General features: G+C 34.8%; 1 protein-coding gene across 7 annotated transcripts in view; it reads left to right on the top strand.

Annotated features, from left to right (window-relative positions):
- TCF12 (transcription factor 12) overlaps positions 1–19066 on the top strand; it is a 346407-nt gene that overhangs the window by 155687 nt on the left and 171654 nt on the right. For all 7 annotated transcript variants that reach the window (XM_046652341.1, XM_046652337.1, XM_046652343.1 and 4 more), the window contains one exon: positions 18454–18556. In XM_046652341.1, coding sequence (XP_046508297.1) covers positions 18454–18556 — 103 coding nt within the window. The remainder of the gene's footprint in view (positions 1–18453; positions 18557–19066) is intronic.

A 19066-nucleotide genomic window follows, 5' to 3' on the forward strand; every position in this document is an offset into this window, starting at 1 on the left:
GTGGGTGAGGAATTTGGCATTAGTCTGCTTCAGGGTCTCTTACAAGGCTGTAAGCAAGGTATTGCAGAACTGGAGTCCCATCTGAAAGACTGACTGGGGAAGGATCTGCCTCCAACGTCATGTGTTTTTGGCAGGATTCAGTTCCTTTTGATTTGTTGAACTGAGGACCACAGTTCCCTATTGGCTGTTGGCTAGAATCTGCCCTCAGTATCTTGCCAGTTGGGCCTTTCCATCATGGCAGCTTACTTCATTAAAACCAGCAAGGGAGGGCATGTGCTAGCAAGGTAGAAGAGACAATATTGTGGAGCCTAATCTTAGAAATGACATTCCATTCCTTTTGTCGTATTCTGTTGGTTAGAAGCAACTCACCTGGCCAGCTCACACTTGAGAGGAATGGTTTATCTAGGGGTGTGAATATCAGAAGACAAATTGTTGAGGGCCATCTTAGAGTCTACCTGACACAATGTTTGTAGGATCTGTGGTTACAATTCCTACCTCATTTCCGATACTGGTGAATTATTTCCTCTTCTTTCTGATCAGTATGGCTAGAGGCTTATCTATTTTACATTCTTAAAGATCTGGTTTTTGGTTTCATTTGTTTTCTCCATTGTTTTTCTATTTTCAGTATGTTTGACTTCTACTCCTACCTTTACTTTGAGTTTAATTTGCTCTTTGTTTTCTAGTTTTTTAAGGAAGTTGAGGTCATAGATTTGAGACCTTTCATCTTTTTTAACAGGCATTTTAGTACTATAAATTTTCCTCTGACCGTAGTGTTACCTGCATCCCACAATTTTTGCTGTGTTGTGTTTTCATTTCATTCAGTTTAAAATACTCTATAATTTTTCTGTTGATTTCTTCCTTGATCCATGGATTATTTAGAAGTATACTGTTTAATTTTGAAATACTTGGGGATTCTCTAGAAATATTTTTATTATTGATATTTGCTTTAATTCCATTGTAATCAGAGAACATTTAATTTTTGTATAGATCCGTATTTCTATCTGGTACTATTTTCCTTTTAACTGAAGGACGGTCTTTAACATTCTTCATTGTGGCGGTCAGGGGCTGATGAAGTCTTTCATCTTCCATGTGTCTGAAATATTCTTTTTTTTTTTTTAACTAGATGTAGAGTTCTAGGTTGAGATATCTCCTCCCCCCTCACCTGCCCCCACCTCTGCCATTCTCTCAGCAATCATAAGATTTATTTATTTCCCCTCTCTCAGGGATCACTGTCCTGCACTGCCCATGTCCAATGTCTCAAAACTGTTGTTTAATGTATTTTGTTTAGTTTTTTGGTTGTTTCAAGTGTGAAAGTTAATCTGATTTCTGTTACTCCATTCTGTGTGGAAGTGGAAATGTAGGTCCCTAAGCTGATCTAATAGGGACCATGGACTTGCTTCATCAGTGGAAGCCCTAGGAGCAGCACGTTACGAGTAAATGGAGAAATGAAGCATGCACTACTAATTTTTCCTGCACAACACTGGAAATACTGGCTCATTCAAGAGATCCTTGGAATTTTGATATGTTGTTAGCTATTATGTAGTTGCTTTCCTTACTACCAGCTATCCCCAAATATTTGTCTACTGATATTTTGTTCTTTAATATAGTAAGCTTAGATATCTGCCACTGACTAGCTCTGTGATCTTAGACATGTGCTATTGACTTCCCTGAATCTTTTTTCCTCATCTCTGAAATGAGACCTCTATCTTAAATAAATAGTTTTCAGCCAGGTTCTGGTTGAATCTGGTTTCCAGATTCTGGCAAGTTGGTGGTAATGAGGATTCATGATATATTTTAAAAAATAGTAAATATTCTAATCCAACAGCTTACCTAGTACATTCCAGGAACCTCTCAGTGTCCCTGAGGTCCTTTTAGAGTTTTTCAAGGTTAAAACTATTTTCATGATACTACTAAAACATTATTTGCCATTTCAGTCTTATTCTTTCCTGAGTGTATTGTAGAGTTTCCAAATGCTGTATGATATATGGTGATGTCTGACAGTTCTCGTATTTTTAAAACTTCTCAGATTTAATTTCTAATATGGTAAATATCATGGATATGTCTCGCATAAACCAAAGTTCTTTGGAGTTCTCAATATTTTTTAAGACAAAATATTTTTTATGTAAGAGCTCCTGAGACTAAAGAGGAGACCTTGAAAATGACTGGCCTAATGGAAATTATTCTCTAAGTGTGTACACTATTGCCAAATTTCTTGGTACTGGAGATCAAAAACTTAGTGGATAACATTAAGTCATCTGCTGTCATAGTTCCAAGTTTAAATCAGTTCTCTGCCACTCCCTGGCTTGGAGAAAGTTATTTCAATTCTTTAAGACAAAATTTCCTTATCTGAGTGGAGGGAAATATGTATCTATATATAGTTTAAGTCAACTGATGTAATACATCAAAGCCCTTCTTAACATAGTGCTGGCACGTAGTAGGCACTCAGTAGAAGTTAGCTGTAATGATTATGATGCCACCAGAGGTGTGCTTATTTACATTTTTGTTTTCTAGTTATCAAAATGTTTTATTTGCTTTAGGGCATTCTTAGCAAGTCTTAATGTTATTTTTTCTGCCTGCTTGGCAGTGCTTGTTCTGCCTTGATGTTCTTATTTGAAGCTGTGCTGGTATTACCATCTTCTAAACTATTCAAACCCAACCCAGGAAGTTTAACTTGGAAGTTGGCAGACTGGCTTGAACTTCATTTAAAACTTCACTGGTCGTGTCATCTTGCCCCTTAGTCTAATAGAGAGTCTGATAATACTAATCAAAACTTTGGAGACTGTAGTGTGACATACCTCAGGCTCAGACCTCATGCAAAAGACCTCAGTTTATTAAAACATTTTCAGATATTGTCTTTCCTTCCAAACTGTGAGCTCCTTGAAGGCAAGACTGCTTTGTTCACCCTCGTATCCCAGCACCTAGCAAAGTGCCTAATCCATTACTGGCCGTAATACTTTGTTTACATATGCATTGTCACACTTTCATATGCACATTTCTCTCTCTTTAATTTCCTAAGTTATTAAAATGATATAAATGATATAAAATGACAGGTAAAAGAAAACAGAGATAGGTTATAGAGAAGAGGAAAATGAGAAGAAAGTCAAGAGGCAAAAAGATAAGAGAAGATCCTCTCACAGAAGTGTCAGTAAACCCACCTGATGGCATCTAGGGTAGAGATTGATAGTACACATTGAAAACATAAGAACTCAAAGCAGACAGGCAGAAAAAAGAGAAAACGGATTTTAGTTATTGCTGTGAATAGATGTTAATTCATTTTGTGCCACTATTAGCCTTAATATTTACGTGGCACATCTCCCAATCTCTCATAGGAGGTATATATTAAAAAAAAAGAAAAAAGAAAAAAGACTGGTAGAACACCCTAAAGAATCCACTAAAAAACTTTTAGAAATAATAAATGAATACGGTCAAGTTGCAGGACACAAAATCAACATACAAAAATCAGTTGTGTTTCTATACACTAACAATGAAGTAGCAGAAAGAGAAATTAAGAATACAATCCCATTTACACTTGCAACAAAAAGAATAAAATATCTAGGAATAAACTTAACCAAAGAGATGAAAGATCTGTACACTGAAATCTATAAAACATTGTTGAAAGAAATTGAAGAAGTCACAAAGAAATGGAAAGATATTCTGTGCTCTTGGATTGGAAGAATTAACATAGTTAAAATGTCTATACTTCCTAAAGCAATCTATAGATTCAATGCAGTCCCTATCAAAATTCCAAGATTTTTCACAAAAATAGAGCAAAGAATCCTAAAATTTATATGGAACAACAAAAGACCCTGCACAGCCAAAGGAATCCTGAGAAAAAAGAACAAAGCTGGAGGTATCCCACTCCCTGATTTCAAAATATACTACAAAGCTCTAGTAACCAAAACAGCATGATACTGGCACAAAAACAGACACACAGATCAATGAAACAGAATCGAGAGCCCAGAAATAAACCGACACATCTATGGACAGCTAATTTTCCACAAGGGAGCCAAGAACATACAATGGAGAAAGGAAAATCTCTTCAATATGTGGTGTTGTAAAAACTGGACAGCCACATGCAAAAGAATGAAAGTAGACCATTATCTTACACCATACACAAAAATTAACTCAAAATGGATTAAAGACTTGAATGTAATACCTGGAACCATTAAACTTCCAGAAGAAAACATAGGCAGTATGCTCTTTGATACTGGTCTTAGCAGCATATTTTCAAGTACCACATCTGACTGGGCAAGGGAAACAATAGAAAAAATAAACAAATGGGACTACATCAAACTAAAAAGCTTCTGCACAGAAAGGAAACCATCAACAAAATGAAAAGACAACCTAACAATTGGGAGAAGATATTTGCAAACCATATACCTGGTAAGGGGTTAATATCCAAAATATACAAAGAACTCATACATCTCAACAACAAAAAAAACTAACAACCCGATTAAAAAGTGGGTAAAAGATCTAAACATAGATTTCTCCAAAAGAGTTATATAAATGGCCAACAGGCACATGACAAGATGTTCAACATCATTAACTTTCAGGCAAATGCAAATCAAAACTGCAGTGACATAGCACCTCTCTCCCGTCAGAATGGCTATAATTAACAAGGCAGGAAACAGTAAGTGTTGGAGAGAATGTGGAGAGAAGGGAACCCTCAGACACTGCTGGTGGGAGTACAAACTGGTGCAGTCACTATGGAAAACAGTATGGAGACTCCTCAAAAAATTAAGAATAGATCTGCCGTATGATCCAGCTATTCTACTGCTGAGTGTTTATCCAAAAAACATGGAAACACAAATGCATAAAGATACATGCACCCCTATGTTCATCACAGCGTTATTCACAATAGCCAAGACTTGGAAGCAACCTAAGTCCCCATCAAGGGACAAATGGATAAAGAAGATGTGGTATATATACACAATGAAATACTGTTCAGCCATAAGAAACAATGAAATCCAGCCATTTGTGACAACATGGATGGACCCTTGAGTGTATTAAGCTAAGTGAAAGAAGTCAGAGGGAGAAAATCAAATACCATATGATCTCCCTCATAAGTAGAAGATAAAAACAATGGCAAACAAGCACATTAGAAACAGATTGCATTGGTGGCTACCAGAGGGGAAACGTGGAGGGAGGAGGGTGAAAGGGGTGATTAGGCACATGTGTGTGGTGATGGATTGTAATTAGTCTTCGCGTGGTGAACGTGGTGTAATCTACTCAGAAATCGAAATATATAATGATGTACACCTGGAATTTATATAGTTATAAACCACTGTTACCTCAATAAAAAAAATTAAAAAGAAAAGACAAGACTAGTAATACTGTGAGCTACTGTTGATTATCAAAGGAATGCTGGTCTCCTGTTTTTTCAAGGATCTGAAAATTTTGTATGTGCAAATGTCGTTAAATAGTCTTATATTTTTGTAAGTATCTGAAAAATTTGTATTCCACATTTTTATATTAGGTAAAAATATAGTAAAACTATCAATTTGGACTAAATGTTTGAATTACCATATAATTTTACTTTTAGGGAAATAACTATCTTGTTATTTTTAGTTTAGTTTTTTTTTTTTTTTTTTAACTGAGGGAGATTCGCCCTGAGCTAACATCTGTGCCACTCTTCCTCTATTTTGTATGTGGGTGCTGCCACAGCGTGGGTGCTGCCACAGCATGGCCGCTGACGAGTGGTGTAGGTCCATGCCTGGGAACTGAAACTGGGCCACCGAAGCAGAGTGTACTGAACTTAACCACTAGGCCATGGGGCTGGCCGCTATTTTCACGTTTAATTGTGTGTAATAGCTAGAAGTATTCTAATAAAGTGATGCCTCTTAAACTGCCTGTCAATTTCATTTAACTGGATAAGTAGAACACACATACACACTTCAGAGCCCAGTTGTCCTCCAGTAACAGATCAGATGGCTGTTTGTTTGTGGAATTGATGAAGTTGCTGGTTTGTGTTTTAATCCCATGTTATATGAAGAATACTCTCTTTATGCAACAGAATCATGGTTGGTCATGGAGTGAGATTCTTCCACTGAGAAGCATTCAAAACCCGTACTAACTGAGGAAACAATAGATTCACCTACACTTCTGATGTTCACTCTAGGGCACATACTTCTTTAGTAGAATAGAGTAGGGGTGGAACTATTTTTACATTAATTTTGTTGTCTGCTTTCTTTTTTATGGATTCACATAATTTGGTTAGGTAAATATATGTATGATATGAATGAATGATATCTGGACACATGAATAGCCAGAAAAGTCATACTTTTAGTGATTTAAAAAAGTTAGTTTGCCCATATTCTAGTATGCATTTCTCAAACTGGTGAATGAGTACTCCCTGCCAAGAGTTGCTCCTGAGCAGTAAGTTGGAGTTACTCAGAGTCCTTCCTGGTTAGGCAACTGATAGAGAAGGAGATTGCTTCACCTACGGATACTTAAAAGAAAGGAGGCTGACAAACATGCAGAAATGAGGAATGAGTCTTTACTTAGAAAAGTGCCATGAAAGTGGGAGGATATTGTATTTAGAATTTAATTTCTTTGATCCAGAATAGCAATAAAGGCTAATCTAGGAGAGAAAAGTTTCTTAAAATGTGTCTTTGAAATATAACATATTGATGGAAAACAGTGATTCCAAAGCTGCAGTTCTGGAATATTTACAGACAAATACAGTTAAAAAATGCTTTCTTAAACTAAAAAAAAGAGAAGCCTTCTCAAAAATATTTTAAATGCTTTGTCAAATTAAAAAATTTAAAAGTTAAAAATGAGGAATTGTTCAAAATCCAAGGAAAACTTGATTTCTTTCACTAAGCTACTCATATCATATAGAAGTCTCTGCTAAGAGGACTGTGTTTAGTTTCAGAAACCCATTTAGCATTAAAAAGTCGTCTCTAAAAGTTAGATTTTGTATATCAGATATACTTTCAGAGGAGTTACACCCACCTCTCATATCTGATGGTGATGCCTTTCTGTTTTTCAAAGAAGTCCTAACATTTCAGCTGCTGAGAACTCTGCAAGAGAAACTAAACTGTTGTGTCTTTAGAAAACAGGGGCCTGACTTCTTTTGGTATTAAGTAGATAGGAAGATTTCTTTCTTTGCCCTGGCTTTGTTGGAATATCCATGTAGCACCTGTGATCCTTTAGCCAGATGACCACCATGGATTTTGGAGATCTAGAAACTGAAGGGAATGATGATTCTATCTCTTACAAGTTCTTTTGCATTCAGTTGCTATGTCTGGGTAACTTCAGTGCTGCAGAACAAATCACTAATTCCCTGAGGAAAACTAGATGCCTCCTCTGACGCTGTTTCTCTGGTTGAGCCTCAGGTTGAAGTTGGATGTTAGGCTGATACTATTGTTAATGTTAGCACAGAAATCCTTAAATTAAATAGATTGAATGAAGACTTGCTGTGTATTTGTGGAAGGAATCACACTGATCCTTCAACTATGGCTTTTTTACTTTCACCTTGAAGGAAATAAATTCAGGCCAGGGGTTTAGCACCCATATGTGCCGGTTATCAAAAGAACATTGTTTCATTAGTATACTTTTACTTTGGGCTTACCCTTAAAGATGAGCGGCTTTAGTCATAGGGGCAGCAAAAGGTAGTTTAAATGGCTCATGTTCAATATCACCATGGCTGACAACAGAATCCAAAAGCATTGTCCTATGGATCCTATCAGGATGTGCAGTCCTGTTTAATCCCAAACTATGAACTATTATATCCATGGGTCAGCATCTGAAAAATAGTATCAACCAACGCTGTTGCTATGGCTATAACAGCCTACGCAACACTGGGCATCAAGGCAACATACTGGCAACAAACTAAAACTATTATCATACTTCTGTCAAATTTTGTTGTGTCAACACCTGGGAATAGTGGATGCAGTTTTAATTATAGAACCTTAAGACGAGCTAAGGAGCCTAATGAAGATTAACTCATTTCAACAAATGTGTCTTGAGCATTTATTATGGCAAAGGACTGCCTTTGGACCCATGCCTGACTGTTTCGGATAAGAATATAGCTACATAACAGTTAAGTGAACTAGTAAGGAAATGTAATTGTGATTGCTTTGCCTTTTACTGTCTGGAAAGTGCATCACAAATTACGTACACATTATAAGTGGAGTTTGGAAGCCTTCTTTCATAAGTTCAGGGCTGTCTATATAGAACTTTCTGATTCAGTGTGAGATACGAGACTTTTTTCCTAAATGATAGTATATTTCTATTCTAGAGAACAGTTTGGCAAAATAGTAAATTTGAAGATGTGCATACTCTATAACCTAGCAATTCTACTCCTGCATATTAACCCCTAGAGAAAATTTCATGTAAATTCTCATATGTGTACAAGGAGACATATTACTATAATGTTTATAGCAGCCTTGTTTGTAATAGAGAAAAATGGGGAGCAAGCTAAATATCATTGGAAGAGACTGGATAGGTAAATTGTGATATGTTTATAAATAGAATATTATATAGTAGTGACATGTATATACCTGTGCCACGCTTTTTCAACATGTATCAAGCTTACATATTGAATGTTAAGTGAATAAAGAAATAGGATGATAATATTTAGGTAACATTTTAAAGCATGCAAAATAGTGTTATATATTAATTAGGGAATATGCATATGTAATAATAAATATTAAGTAATGCATGAAAATGATCAAACACAAATTTAAGATAGCATTTACTTCTGAGAGGAATTTGAGAGAATTCCATAGGGGTTTTAAACTATATTGGCACTGTTTTATTTGTTGAGTTGTAGAGATTTGGCTATTTATTACATACATTTTTGTATGTCTGAACTAGTTTAGAAACATTTAAGAACTGGAAGAAAATGTGTCAAAATGTTGTTGATATTTGCATTTCAGTTGAGGTAAAATGGGAGTCTTTAAATACCATTTCCAGCATTCCCAATTTCCTACAATGAGAATATTTTACTTTAATCATGCTAAAGGAAAAAACTGAGAAACCATATATTTTTTAGAAAAGCAATAAATAGTTTCATATAAATTTTAGAAAATATAGACAAGTAAAATGAAAAAAATCTTAACAGTATAATTTTCTAGTATTTTTCCTATAAGTTTTATAGAAGTTAAATATTACACTATATACTGATTAATTTTTATTCTTATTTTTCCCACCTAATGTTATAAAATAAATATTTAACATATGACACTGGTATTTTAAAAATTATTTTAAATGAAAATAAAAATAAATTATGTTATTGTACTGAATGTAAGAACATTGTTTTGCTCATTGTCTGGTATGCTGTCTTCTTGCAATTAGTTATTGCTTCTTAATGCATGAGTTTTAACAAAGTTATATTGTTCCTAGGTTTAATTTATTTGAATTGATTTCACAGATATCAGTAAATATTTTAAAATATTTATTGAGCAGTTATTATATGCTCAATCTGTTGATATACAGTAGTAGAAGATAAAGCTTTAAAATATATTAAATCTGAGGGGTTTTTGCAACAAAGTACTATTTTAATGCTATCATTCTTTTATCTAATTTTCCCTGGTTGCATATAGTGTGTGAATGGAATAGTGGAATCATGGTTTAAAAATGTGAGCTCTTTAGGACTTAATGAGTTGCTAGTAGTAGTAGAAGAAATAATAGGGGCTCATGTTATTTTACCATGTACTAGGCCCCATGACTTACAAGAAAATATAGATTAGTTCTTCTCAAACTTTAGATTGCACATTCATCCCCTGAAGATTTTCTGAAAATGCAGATTCTGATTCTTTTAGGTCAAGGATGCACCCAGAGTTCTACATTTCAACAGTCTCCCAGAATTTGCCAATACTGCTATTCTGAGGACCACACTTTTAGTACTAAGGATATAGACTACGCCTCACAAACTATGTGTGAAGAACTACCCTTAAAAAAAATCATCTAATATATCATAGAATAATACTTTTTGAAAATGCAATAAACAATAAATTTATAGAAAGCAAAGTGGGGAAAATTATGTCTTTAATGTGATCTGTTTTCCTTTTTTTAATTGAGATATAATGACATATAACATTTTATTAGTTTCAAGTGTACAAAACGATTTGATGTATATATATTGCAAAATGATTATCACAGTAAGTCTAGTTAACACCCATCACCACACATAGTCACAAATTTTTTATTCTTGTGATGAGAACTTTTAAGATCTACTCTCTTAGCAACTTTCAAATATACAATAAAGTATTATTAACTATAGTCACCATGCTGTACATTACATCACCAGCATTTATCTGTTTTATAACTGGAAGATTGTACCTTTTGACTCCCTTCATCCATTCTGCCCACCCCCCACCTTTGGCAACCACCAATCTGTTCGCTTTATCTATGAGCTCATTTTGTTTGTTTCTTTTTTTAAGATTCCATTTATCAGTGAGATCAAACGGTATTTCCTGCTTTGTCTAAATTATTTCACATAGCATAATGCCCTCAAGGCCCATCCATGTTGTCACTAATGACGAGATTTTCTTCCTTTTCATAACTGAATGATATTTCGTTGTCCTTTCATCCATTGGTGGCTTCTGTGTCTTGCTATTGTAAATAGTCCTATAGTGAACATGAGGGTGCATGTATCTTTTCAAGTTAGTGTTTTCATTTCCTTCAAATGAATATCCAGAAGTGAAGTTGCTGGATCATATGTTAGTTCTATTTTAAATTTTTTGAGGAACCTCCATACTGTTTTCCTTAGTGGCTGCGTAAGTTTACATCCCACCAGCAGTACACAAAGGTTCCCTTTTCTCCACATCCTTGCCGACACTTGTTGGTTCTAGTCTTTTTGATAAAAGCCATTCTAACAGATGTGAGGTGATTCCTCATTGTGGTTTTGATTTGCATTTGCCTGATGGTTGGTGATGTTGAGCACCTTTTCATGTACCTGTTGGCCATCTGTGTGTCTTTTTGGAAAAATGTCTATTTAGATCCTCTGCCCATTTTTAATCAGATTGGGGTTTTTTGGTTTGTTTTTTGCTGTTGAGTTGTATGAATGTTTTATATTTTTTGGATATTAACCCCTTATCAGATATATATGATTTGCTATTATTTTCCCCCATTCCATGGATTGCCTTGTCATTTTGTTGATGGTTTCCTTTGCTGTACAGAAGCTTTTTAGTTTGATATAGTCCCACTTGTGTATTTTTGCTTTTGGTGTCAAACCCAAAAAATCATTGCCAAGACTGATGTCAAGGAGCTTACCCTTTATGTTTTCTTCTAGGAGTTTGATGGTTTTTCAGGTCTTATGTCCAAGTCAAATCCATTTTGAGTTAATTTTGTAGTCTTTTAATAAATATTTTTTAGGTGTAAAGTCAGGATGTTAGTTTAGGAATAAACTAAACTAACAATTTTCCTCAAAAATTTTATATATGTTGCCCTGTATTTTATAGTACAGTTTTTTAAAGTAGTTAATTTTGTAAAATACACGCTTCAGGTTTTTTTTATTATATGTAGCAAACACAAAATTTCTCTGCCAAATTACTTTAAACTGTTTCTGAAAGCTGCTTCTCTATACTTACCTTGTAGTTATTGATTGGTAGCAAACCATCCTTGGTCCGGCATCATCCACAGACTTTACTTGCAGTGGGACTGACATAGAGTTTCAGAAAATTAGTGTCTTTTCATCTGTATGGTAGGTAAAATGAGTGCGAGCTATGTGGTGTCTGAGGGCTCTAAAATTTTACTCTATGTAACACCTGGATTCAGTAATTTATTTTTTGCTTTTCCTTTTTCAGTATGCTTTTTCCTGTAAAGCCTGGAGATGTTTTGATTTCTCTAAGTAGAGAATGAACTTTAACTTATAAAATACAGAAACTTTTCTACTTGTAAACTTTCAAACACAGCAAGGCTACAGGCTGAAGCAAAAGAAAATCAACTCTGATTGCTTCTAACAGATGGCATTAGCAGTACTTGGATAAATTTGTGAATGTGAGTGGCACAACTTAGAACTGAACCTGTGTGAACTTTTTTAGGTGATCCTCTGGGATCTCATGTCCAAAAGTATCTCATGCCATTGTGCTAAGCAGTGTTTCTTGTATCCATCATATTTTCTGAGGATCCTTTTGACTTCGAAAAGATTTCGATTCTCCCTCTGCTCCCACCCATGACAATTCAAGACTTGCTCTTCAGTCTCAGTTATGGTAATTCTATGAAACTACTTCTCAGCATTCATAAATAAAAAGTTACCTGGAAAGATTATTCATCCTCTTAAGAAAAAACTTAAGCTCTTAATTACATGCAAAGTTCTGTGCTGGTCTCTTTCGGGATCATAAAGAGGAATAAAACATTTTTACCCTTTAGGAATTTATGGATCTAGATGACAAAATCCATTTCTCTGTCAAGAAAATTCATTATACATTAGCACCTAGCCTGTTAAAGGATAACAGAACCTTAACATATTGAATATTAAGTAGCTTTCTCAGATGTAGACCTGATTCATTAACAGTAAACATTGTTCACTTTTCATTCATTCATTAAACTAACAAATGTTATTAGTCACATACTGTTTGCCCTTTAATGTGCTTGTCACTAGTGGTAGAGTAGCAAATGATACAGGCACAGTTCCTGCTTTCAGGTAACAGACTCTTGTATTAAGTCAACCCACTTGTCTTTTTCATAGGTGTATTTAACTAAGAGGCAATCACATTCGAAGATTTGTTTAAAAAGTATGGCTGTATTTATCTAGACATTAATTTTGGTAATTTATCATAGAAGTAAATAAAGAAATATAATAAGGACACTTTTTTCTCTTTTAAACTTCATTTGTTATTTCTGGTTACTTTTATTTCCATCTTACATCTCTTTGAGTTGTGACCACTCATTTATATCCAGGTCTCATCCAGAGATTTCTGGTGGCTTATGGGTTTTTGCTGATTCTACTGGCTTTGACCACTTAGAAGCTATAGGATTGCAATTCTTGATGTGAAATCTTTTGGCTCTTTGAATACCAAAATTCTCTGCTTACTTGTTCAATCCAGTTAGATAAACTAGTACCTTATCAGCCTTCTTTCTGCTACTTATTGGGTGTTCTATGGAAAACCTGATTGAACCTTTTTAATAAAGCCCTGCAGCATTTTTAAAGATCTGGCAGCTGAAACCTCCCAGCCTCTGTCATTTATTGAGCACCTGCTATGTATGCGCCAGCCATTATTCTGGGGATGTAATTGTGAAAAAAACAGATATGGTACCTGCCTTCTCAGAATTAGTAAGGCATAACAATCTCTAACTGAGATGATAATAATAATGGCTAGCATTTATTGTGTGCTACTATGTGCCAGGTACTTTTCCACTTGCTACATATGTTGCCTCTTTTAATCCTTACAACAATCTGTGAGATGAAGATAGTATTAGTATTACCTCTATTTTTTAAAATAAAATATCTGTTTATTTCAATGAATAAAAATGCATTTTGCTCAAGTGAGATGATGTGTGTTACGGCTCTTTTAAAGTAAAAAGCATTATGCAAATGTAAAGCATTGCACAACCTGAGAGGAAAGTTTGCTTGTGAGCCTCCTCTAGGCTTCACCCCACATGTGTCTGTTTTATTGGAGAAGGAGACTGTGAGGCAGAGGCAAAGGCCTGGGAAAAGATGGATTCCATGGCAGGTGCTCATTTTGATTGGACTCCTCTTGTGTAATCTCTTCCATGTTGAAATACTTTACAGTCTCATTTCTGCCAGTCCGATTATTATCCCTATTTTACAGATAAGGAAACTGAGGCAAGAAAGATTACTTTGCCTCAGGTCACACAGCTAGTACGTGGCAGAGATGAAAATCATATCTGCCAGTCTGGCTTCCAAAAGTCCACATTTACCCACTACACCATACTGTGCAATTGTAAAAGATAATTATGGTATAATTTAAATGGATAATTAAATAGGTAATTTCAATAAGTGTGAGCAGTGGTATGATGGAAATGCTCTCTGCTGTGGGAGCACAGAATGAATTCACCCAATTCGGTCTTGTTAGAGTCAGGGAAGACTTTTCTGAGAAAGTAAATCTTTATTGAAAGAGCCTCCTACCCCCTGCTTTGTAACTGTTGAAAAGAATATTTTAAAATAGAATTAGACAGTGGAGTTCATACAAAGAAATAGCAACATAGGTTAGAAAAACCATGAGTTTGTTCTCAACTTGGGAAGGTTCTCTGGTGATTATAGCTTATTTATTGCTTGGGTGAAATCAGTTTTTAAAATGAGCTACTTAAAAAACTAACCAAAGGAAACACTTCTTGTATTTTCAAAGAGACAAACCAGTGGAGAGTACTATTTTATAAATAATACTAGTTGCTCTTGTTTTGTTTTTGATAGAACAAAAGATTGGATTATGTGCAGTTTAGTTTAAAAATGGTAGCAGCTTTGATTACTTTGGGTCTGTTGTCATGTTGTAGTGGGGATTAATGTTTCTAAATTCTGTACCATGAAAAGAGCATAGAGAAAAGCACGAAATGCGTTTTATAGAGCATCTTTCATAATATCAAAGCTTTTATGAAGAGTCACTCATTCATAGATGGGACTATTTAAGATTTGCAAATTAAATTGTAATTTAGATTTTAAGTGTAGAATTGAACAGTTTTTGTAATCTATGTGTCAACTGATTTTTATCAGTTATTAGTCTTTTGAGTGCTTTCCGTTTTTATTATAAGGCAGGAACAGTAATTTTTTAGGGTGTATTTGAAAATGTTTTTGTGGTTAGTAGCATTTTTGTAGTTAGTGGCTAAAAAGCTACTATGATAGATGATTCTGATAGTATTGCTCTATTCTTCATAATGTAGTCTTTATCATCTCTCATGTATAAAATTGTTATTTTTATTAATGGTTATTTTCATGGTGAAACCATTTTATAGAATTCAAGATCTTAATTAGGAGCCCCAGAGGGTGAGATTTGACCACCCCCTTTTATTAGCATAGTAATGCTCTATCAATTTAAAATATGTACTATGATAGTTCTGTATTTAATGATCTCACTGGTTTACTTCCTTGATATTCCAAAATTGAAATAACATTCATTTATTTGTACCATTGACTGATCTACTTGGGCTCCATCTTAACAATTGCTTGCTTGGTTTTTGTTCTTTTCTTGTCACTCCAGCCCTTCCCTCAGGCCAGTCAACTTCTGCTTGTTTTCTCCAGCCCTTTGATGTTCTGGCTGGTCACTGCATTATTCTGCTTCCTTCCCTACTGTTCTGTCAGCCCTGTACTGCATTATGTTTTGGCTTTCTTTCCTTTTGCCTTTTCTACTTAAGGACATCCATGCTCATTTCCTAACTCTATGTGGTACTTAAGGAGTCTGCTGTTGAAACCCCGGGTCAGCTAACCCATTTCTTTCATTAAGGCTCTATTTGACATCTATCCTCTACTTAAAACTGCATGAATGAATACATACCTACATTCATAAAAATATTTTGTTACTCTGATTGCTTTAGATTTTTGTTAACTGTGGGATTTCTCCCCCGATTTATACACAGCTGGAAACTTTTGGTATTTTAATGTGGTTCTCATGTGGAGGGGTACCTGCCTATCACCTTTCTAGACTTGAGTTTTTCCTCTCTATATCTGGAAGAGATCTTTATTTCCAGATTGTCTGGATTCTTGCTACTAGAACTGTGGTTTGTGGGCCAGTAGCATCAGCATCACTTGTATGTTAGAAATGCAGAATCTCAGGCTCTCCTCAAGACCTTATGCTTCTTAATCTGAGTTTTCACTAGATTCTAGTCAATTGATATGAACATTGAAGTTTGCAGAAGCACTGTTCTAGGTATCATCTGGCTTGTTGACACATTAACATGCTGACTAATAGATACCTGTGTCCTTTTCTAGAACTGATCTTGAAGGTGTGACCTGTAGTGATCTTATTTAAATGTTTGCAAATTATTTCGTAACTCTTCATCTTGGTTCACCAAAAGTTATATATTCTGAGTATATATCATTACTACTGTATGGAAGCAATGACAAGAATAGTCTCAACCAGTAGTTAGGCCCAGTCTTTTAAGTGAGGTTTTGGTACATATTAGATATAAAACTATGACAAACGTTTGTAAGTCTGGTTTCTTTGTTCCTTCCTCTAGCATCAGTTTCCATCTGTGGATGAAGAACTCTCCCTTTCTTGCCTCTTGGATTGTTACTTTTCAAGAAAATTGTATGCACTAAGTTGAATTTTTGAGGAGTAGGCAAAAATATTCAAATTTCTATTTAATTTTTATCTTACATGAGTGAAATTATGTCTTACTGAAATTTGATATGTTGGTTAATAGTATATGAATGCAATTTATGAATAAAGAGACAAATATTGAGGGTCCATGTTCAAATCTTGCTTGTACATAATGAAAAAAGTTTATAGACTCCTTCTCTATGGTACAGTATGACAATCCTAGATTTTATGAGTAGACTGGGAAATAACCTTGTAGTACATTCTGTACTATACCCTGCAATATGTGGGTACACATGGATAAGGGACAGTACTTATTATTATTTTTGTATGGTTGATAGCAAAATAATTGTTGTGTTCTCTGACCGCATATTAATGGGGGCTTAGAGATAGATATCCTCTATACTAAGCTGTACTACACTGTAACCTATGAAGTTAATACACTATATGTGTGTAATCATTTGATGATGCCCTAAAACTTAGATTTATTTGTATACTTGTGCTTTAGGAAATAGTTTAAGAAAACTTCCTTTTTATTTTTGTAGTCATAAAGGAAAAAAGTTCTTTTTATTGTACTTCAAGAATGAAGAGAACTGAGAGCATACAAAATTAATCTTTTATTATCCTTTAACATTCAAGTCAAGTGTGAATAATGTGGCTGACCTACAAACACATTTCTGTTGGCCTGTTTCTAGAGTAATATAGTTTAAAGATGATAAACAATATTCCAGTGAGTGTTTTGTAGGTTTCAATGCCTTGTTTTGCCTGAATGCCTAAGAATGGCAGTGGGAGGGAGTGGCAGAGAGAAATACCCAGATGAATGTGAGATAGTGGTCTATCACTTAGCACTTCAAGAGTAAACTCCAAGGAGTGACCTTAGCTGGGAGCCATTCTCTTTTGTTTAATAGCTTCTGCTGCATGTGGGTATGACAGACAGGACTATGCTTGTGGTTACCAGAGGACAGCCTTGTGGTCATAACCAAGTTGTAAATGTCACTGAGATTCTTCTTGAATGTCTATCACATGTGTATCAGTGATTCTAAAGTAGATAAAAATGAAACAAAGGCTCATTTGGGAGTTAGCACTCCCAGAAGATTAGTTTTAAAACAGAGCAGCAGAAGGAGTTGTGACATGCATCCATAAGCAATTGTAGTGATTTGACAGTTATTTAGCCCTCAGTTCCTAGCCCCTTGGTTGAACTGACAGCATGCCTGCAAAGATAGTGAGGCCTGTTTCAGCCCCATTAATGTCTTCTTGAATGTTAGCCTGCAGTCTGGGTAATGATAAATGTTCAGTGATTGATGATTTTATAGGCCCAGGGGATTCTGGGTGGTTTCTGGTTTCTGTGAGCCAGAGCAGTTTTCTTTCTTGTTTTGGGCCTCTTGTAAGTTTTTCTGATCTTTACTAAGTTTTAAGTTGGCAGAAGGGTGTAGGTATCACCTATAGTTTTAATTAACTAGGGTTCAAAGCTTTGTTTAGAAACAATATGATTTTGGAGATGATGCTGTACTTGGTATGTGTAAGAGTGTAAGAACCAGAACAGTTTTTAATCTATAGAGCGTTTGTAACATTTATTTTATTTGTAAACTTTGGTGTCTTTATTCCTCCTTAGCTTTTAAAAAACTTGTTTTAGGAGAAATTTAATAAGAGCTATTGTGAAATAATAACGTTAGCTTTACTGTTTTCATGATGTTCACAATTTCATTTTTCAGACTCTAAGAATTTAAATCAGCTATTTTTGCTGTTTTCCTTTTTACATGGCTCTGTTTCCATAGGACTGTATCTTGTTATACTAGTATTAAAAGAAATGTAAACAGATCTTTTTTGCTAAATATTTCTTTGCCATTTAGGAAAGGATTTACTTCTAATGTATTGATTGTGGATTATTTTTAGTATTTTAAGTAAAACCGGTAGTTGCCTAACCCTTTAGTGGTAGGATATGGAGGCAGAAAAAGGAGGATATAGATAAACATTTTCCTAATGCATTACAACTCAGAAATATATTTTATTAGTTCATCCTTTTTTAAAAAAAATGATCTACAGAACTTTCCTTTTGGATGTAAAGAGATCATAGGGCTAATTTTCTTTAAGATCGATAAAGAAACTTTTTTGACTTTCAAACCTTAAAAGGAATAAAAGGAGCACTCTGTTTAGTTTTTCAAGTAGTGAACAAGGAACTTGGTTAGGAATGACCATTGGTAAGTCTGTATATTAATTAGATGAGTGTCATTAAGCTCAATTAGCAGGACTGCCAAATAATCTCTTTAATACTCTGGTCTTTTTTTTCCCCTAGGGTTTTGCAGACAGCCCTCATTACAGTGATCACTTGAATGACAGTCGATTAGGGGCCCATGAAGGCTTGTCCCCAACACCTTTCATGAACTCAAATCTGATGGGTAAGTTGGCAATTCTCTCCAAGTAGTCTTCACAAAGCCTCTTTGGTCAGAGACATTTTTTATCTCCTTCTCTAGGAAGGACATCTAAGTATCTAGAAGAAAGTTCCTGAATTTCTAGGGACATTTGGGCTTTCCTTATTCAGCTCAATTTGAGGAGCTGAATTCAGAACATTCAGAAAGGTGGGCTCTTCTCTTAGAGCTTTATTGTCATTGATATCAAAAAAGGAAGTAGTAACGTTTTAACTGTCAGTTTTGGCAGTGTCTTTGTGATATCAAGCATTATGTTTTCTGCTTTCCAAACAGAAACACTTCAGAAACATTTGTAATTTACTATTTGTCTTAACAGTTGTATGTATGTGGTAATTAAAAATATGACAGCAGTGATTTTAGGCAGATTTTACTCATGTTGGACGGTATTTGTTTTGGCATTAGTTAATTAAAACTTAGTAGTACACTTAGATGTTGCAGCATTTGTTTTAATTACTTGAATTCCTATTGGGGATTTTTAAA

The sequence above is a fragment of the Equus quagga genome, chromosome 2 (genome assembly GCF_021613505.1).
Source record: "Equus quagga isolate Etosha38 chromosome 2, UCLA_HA_Equagga_1.0, whole genome shotgun sequence".
In the NCBI taxonomy this organism is placed as follows: Eukaryota; Metazoa; Chordata; class Mammalia; order Perissodactyla; family Equidae; genus Equus; species Equus quagga.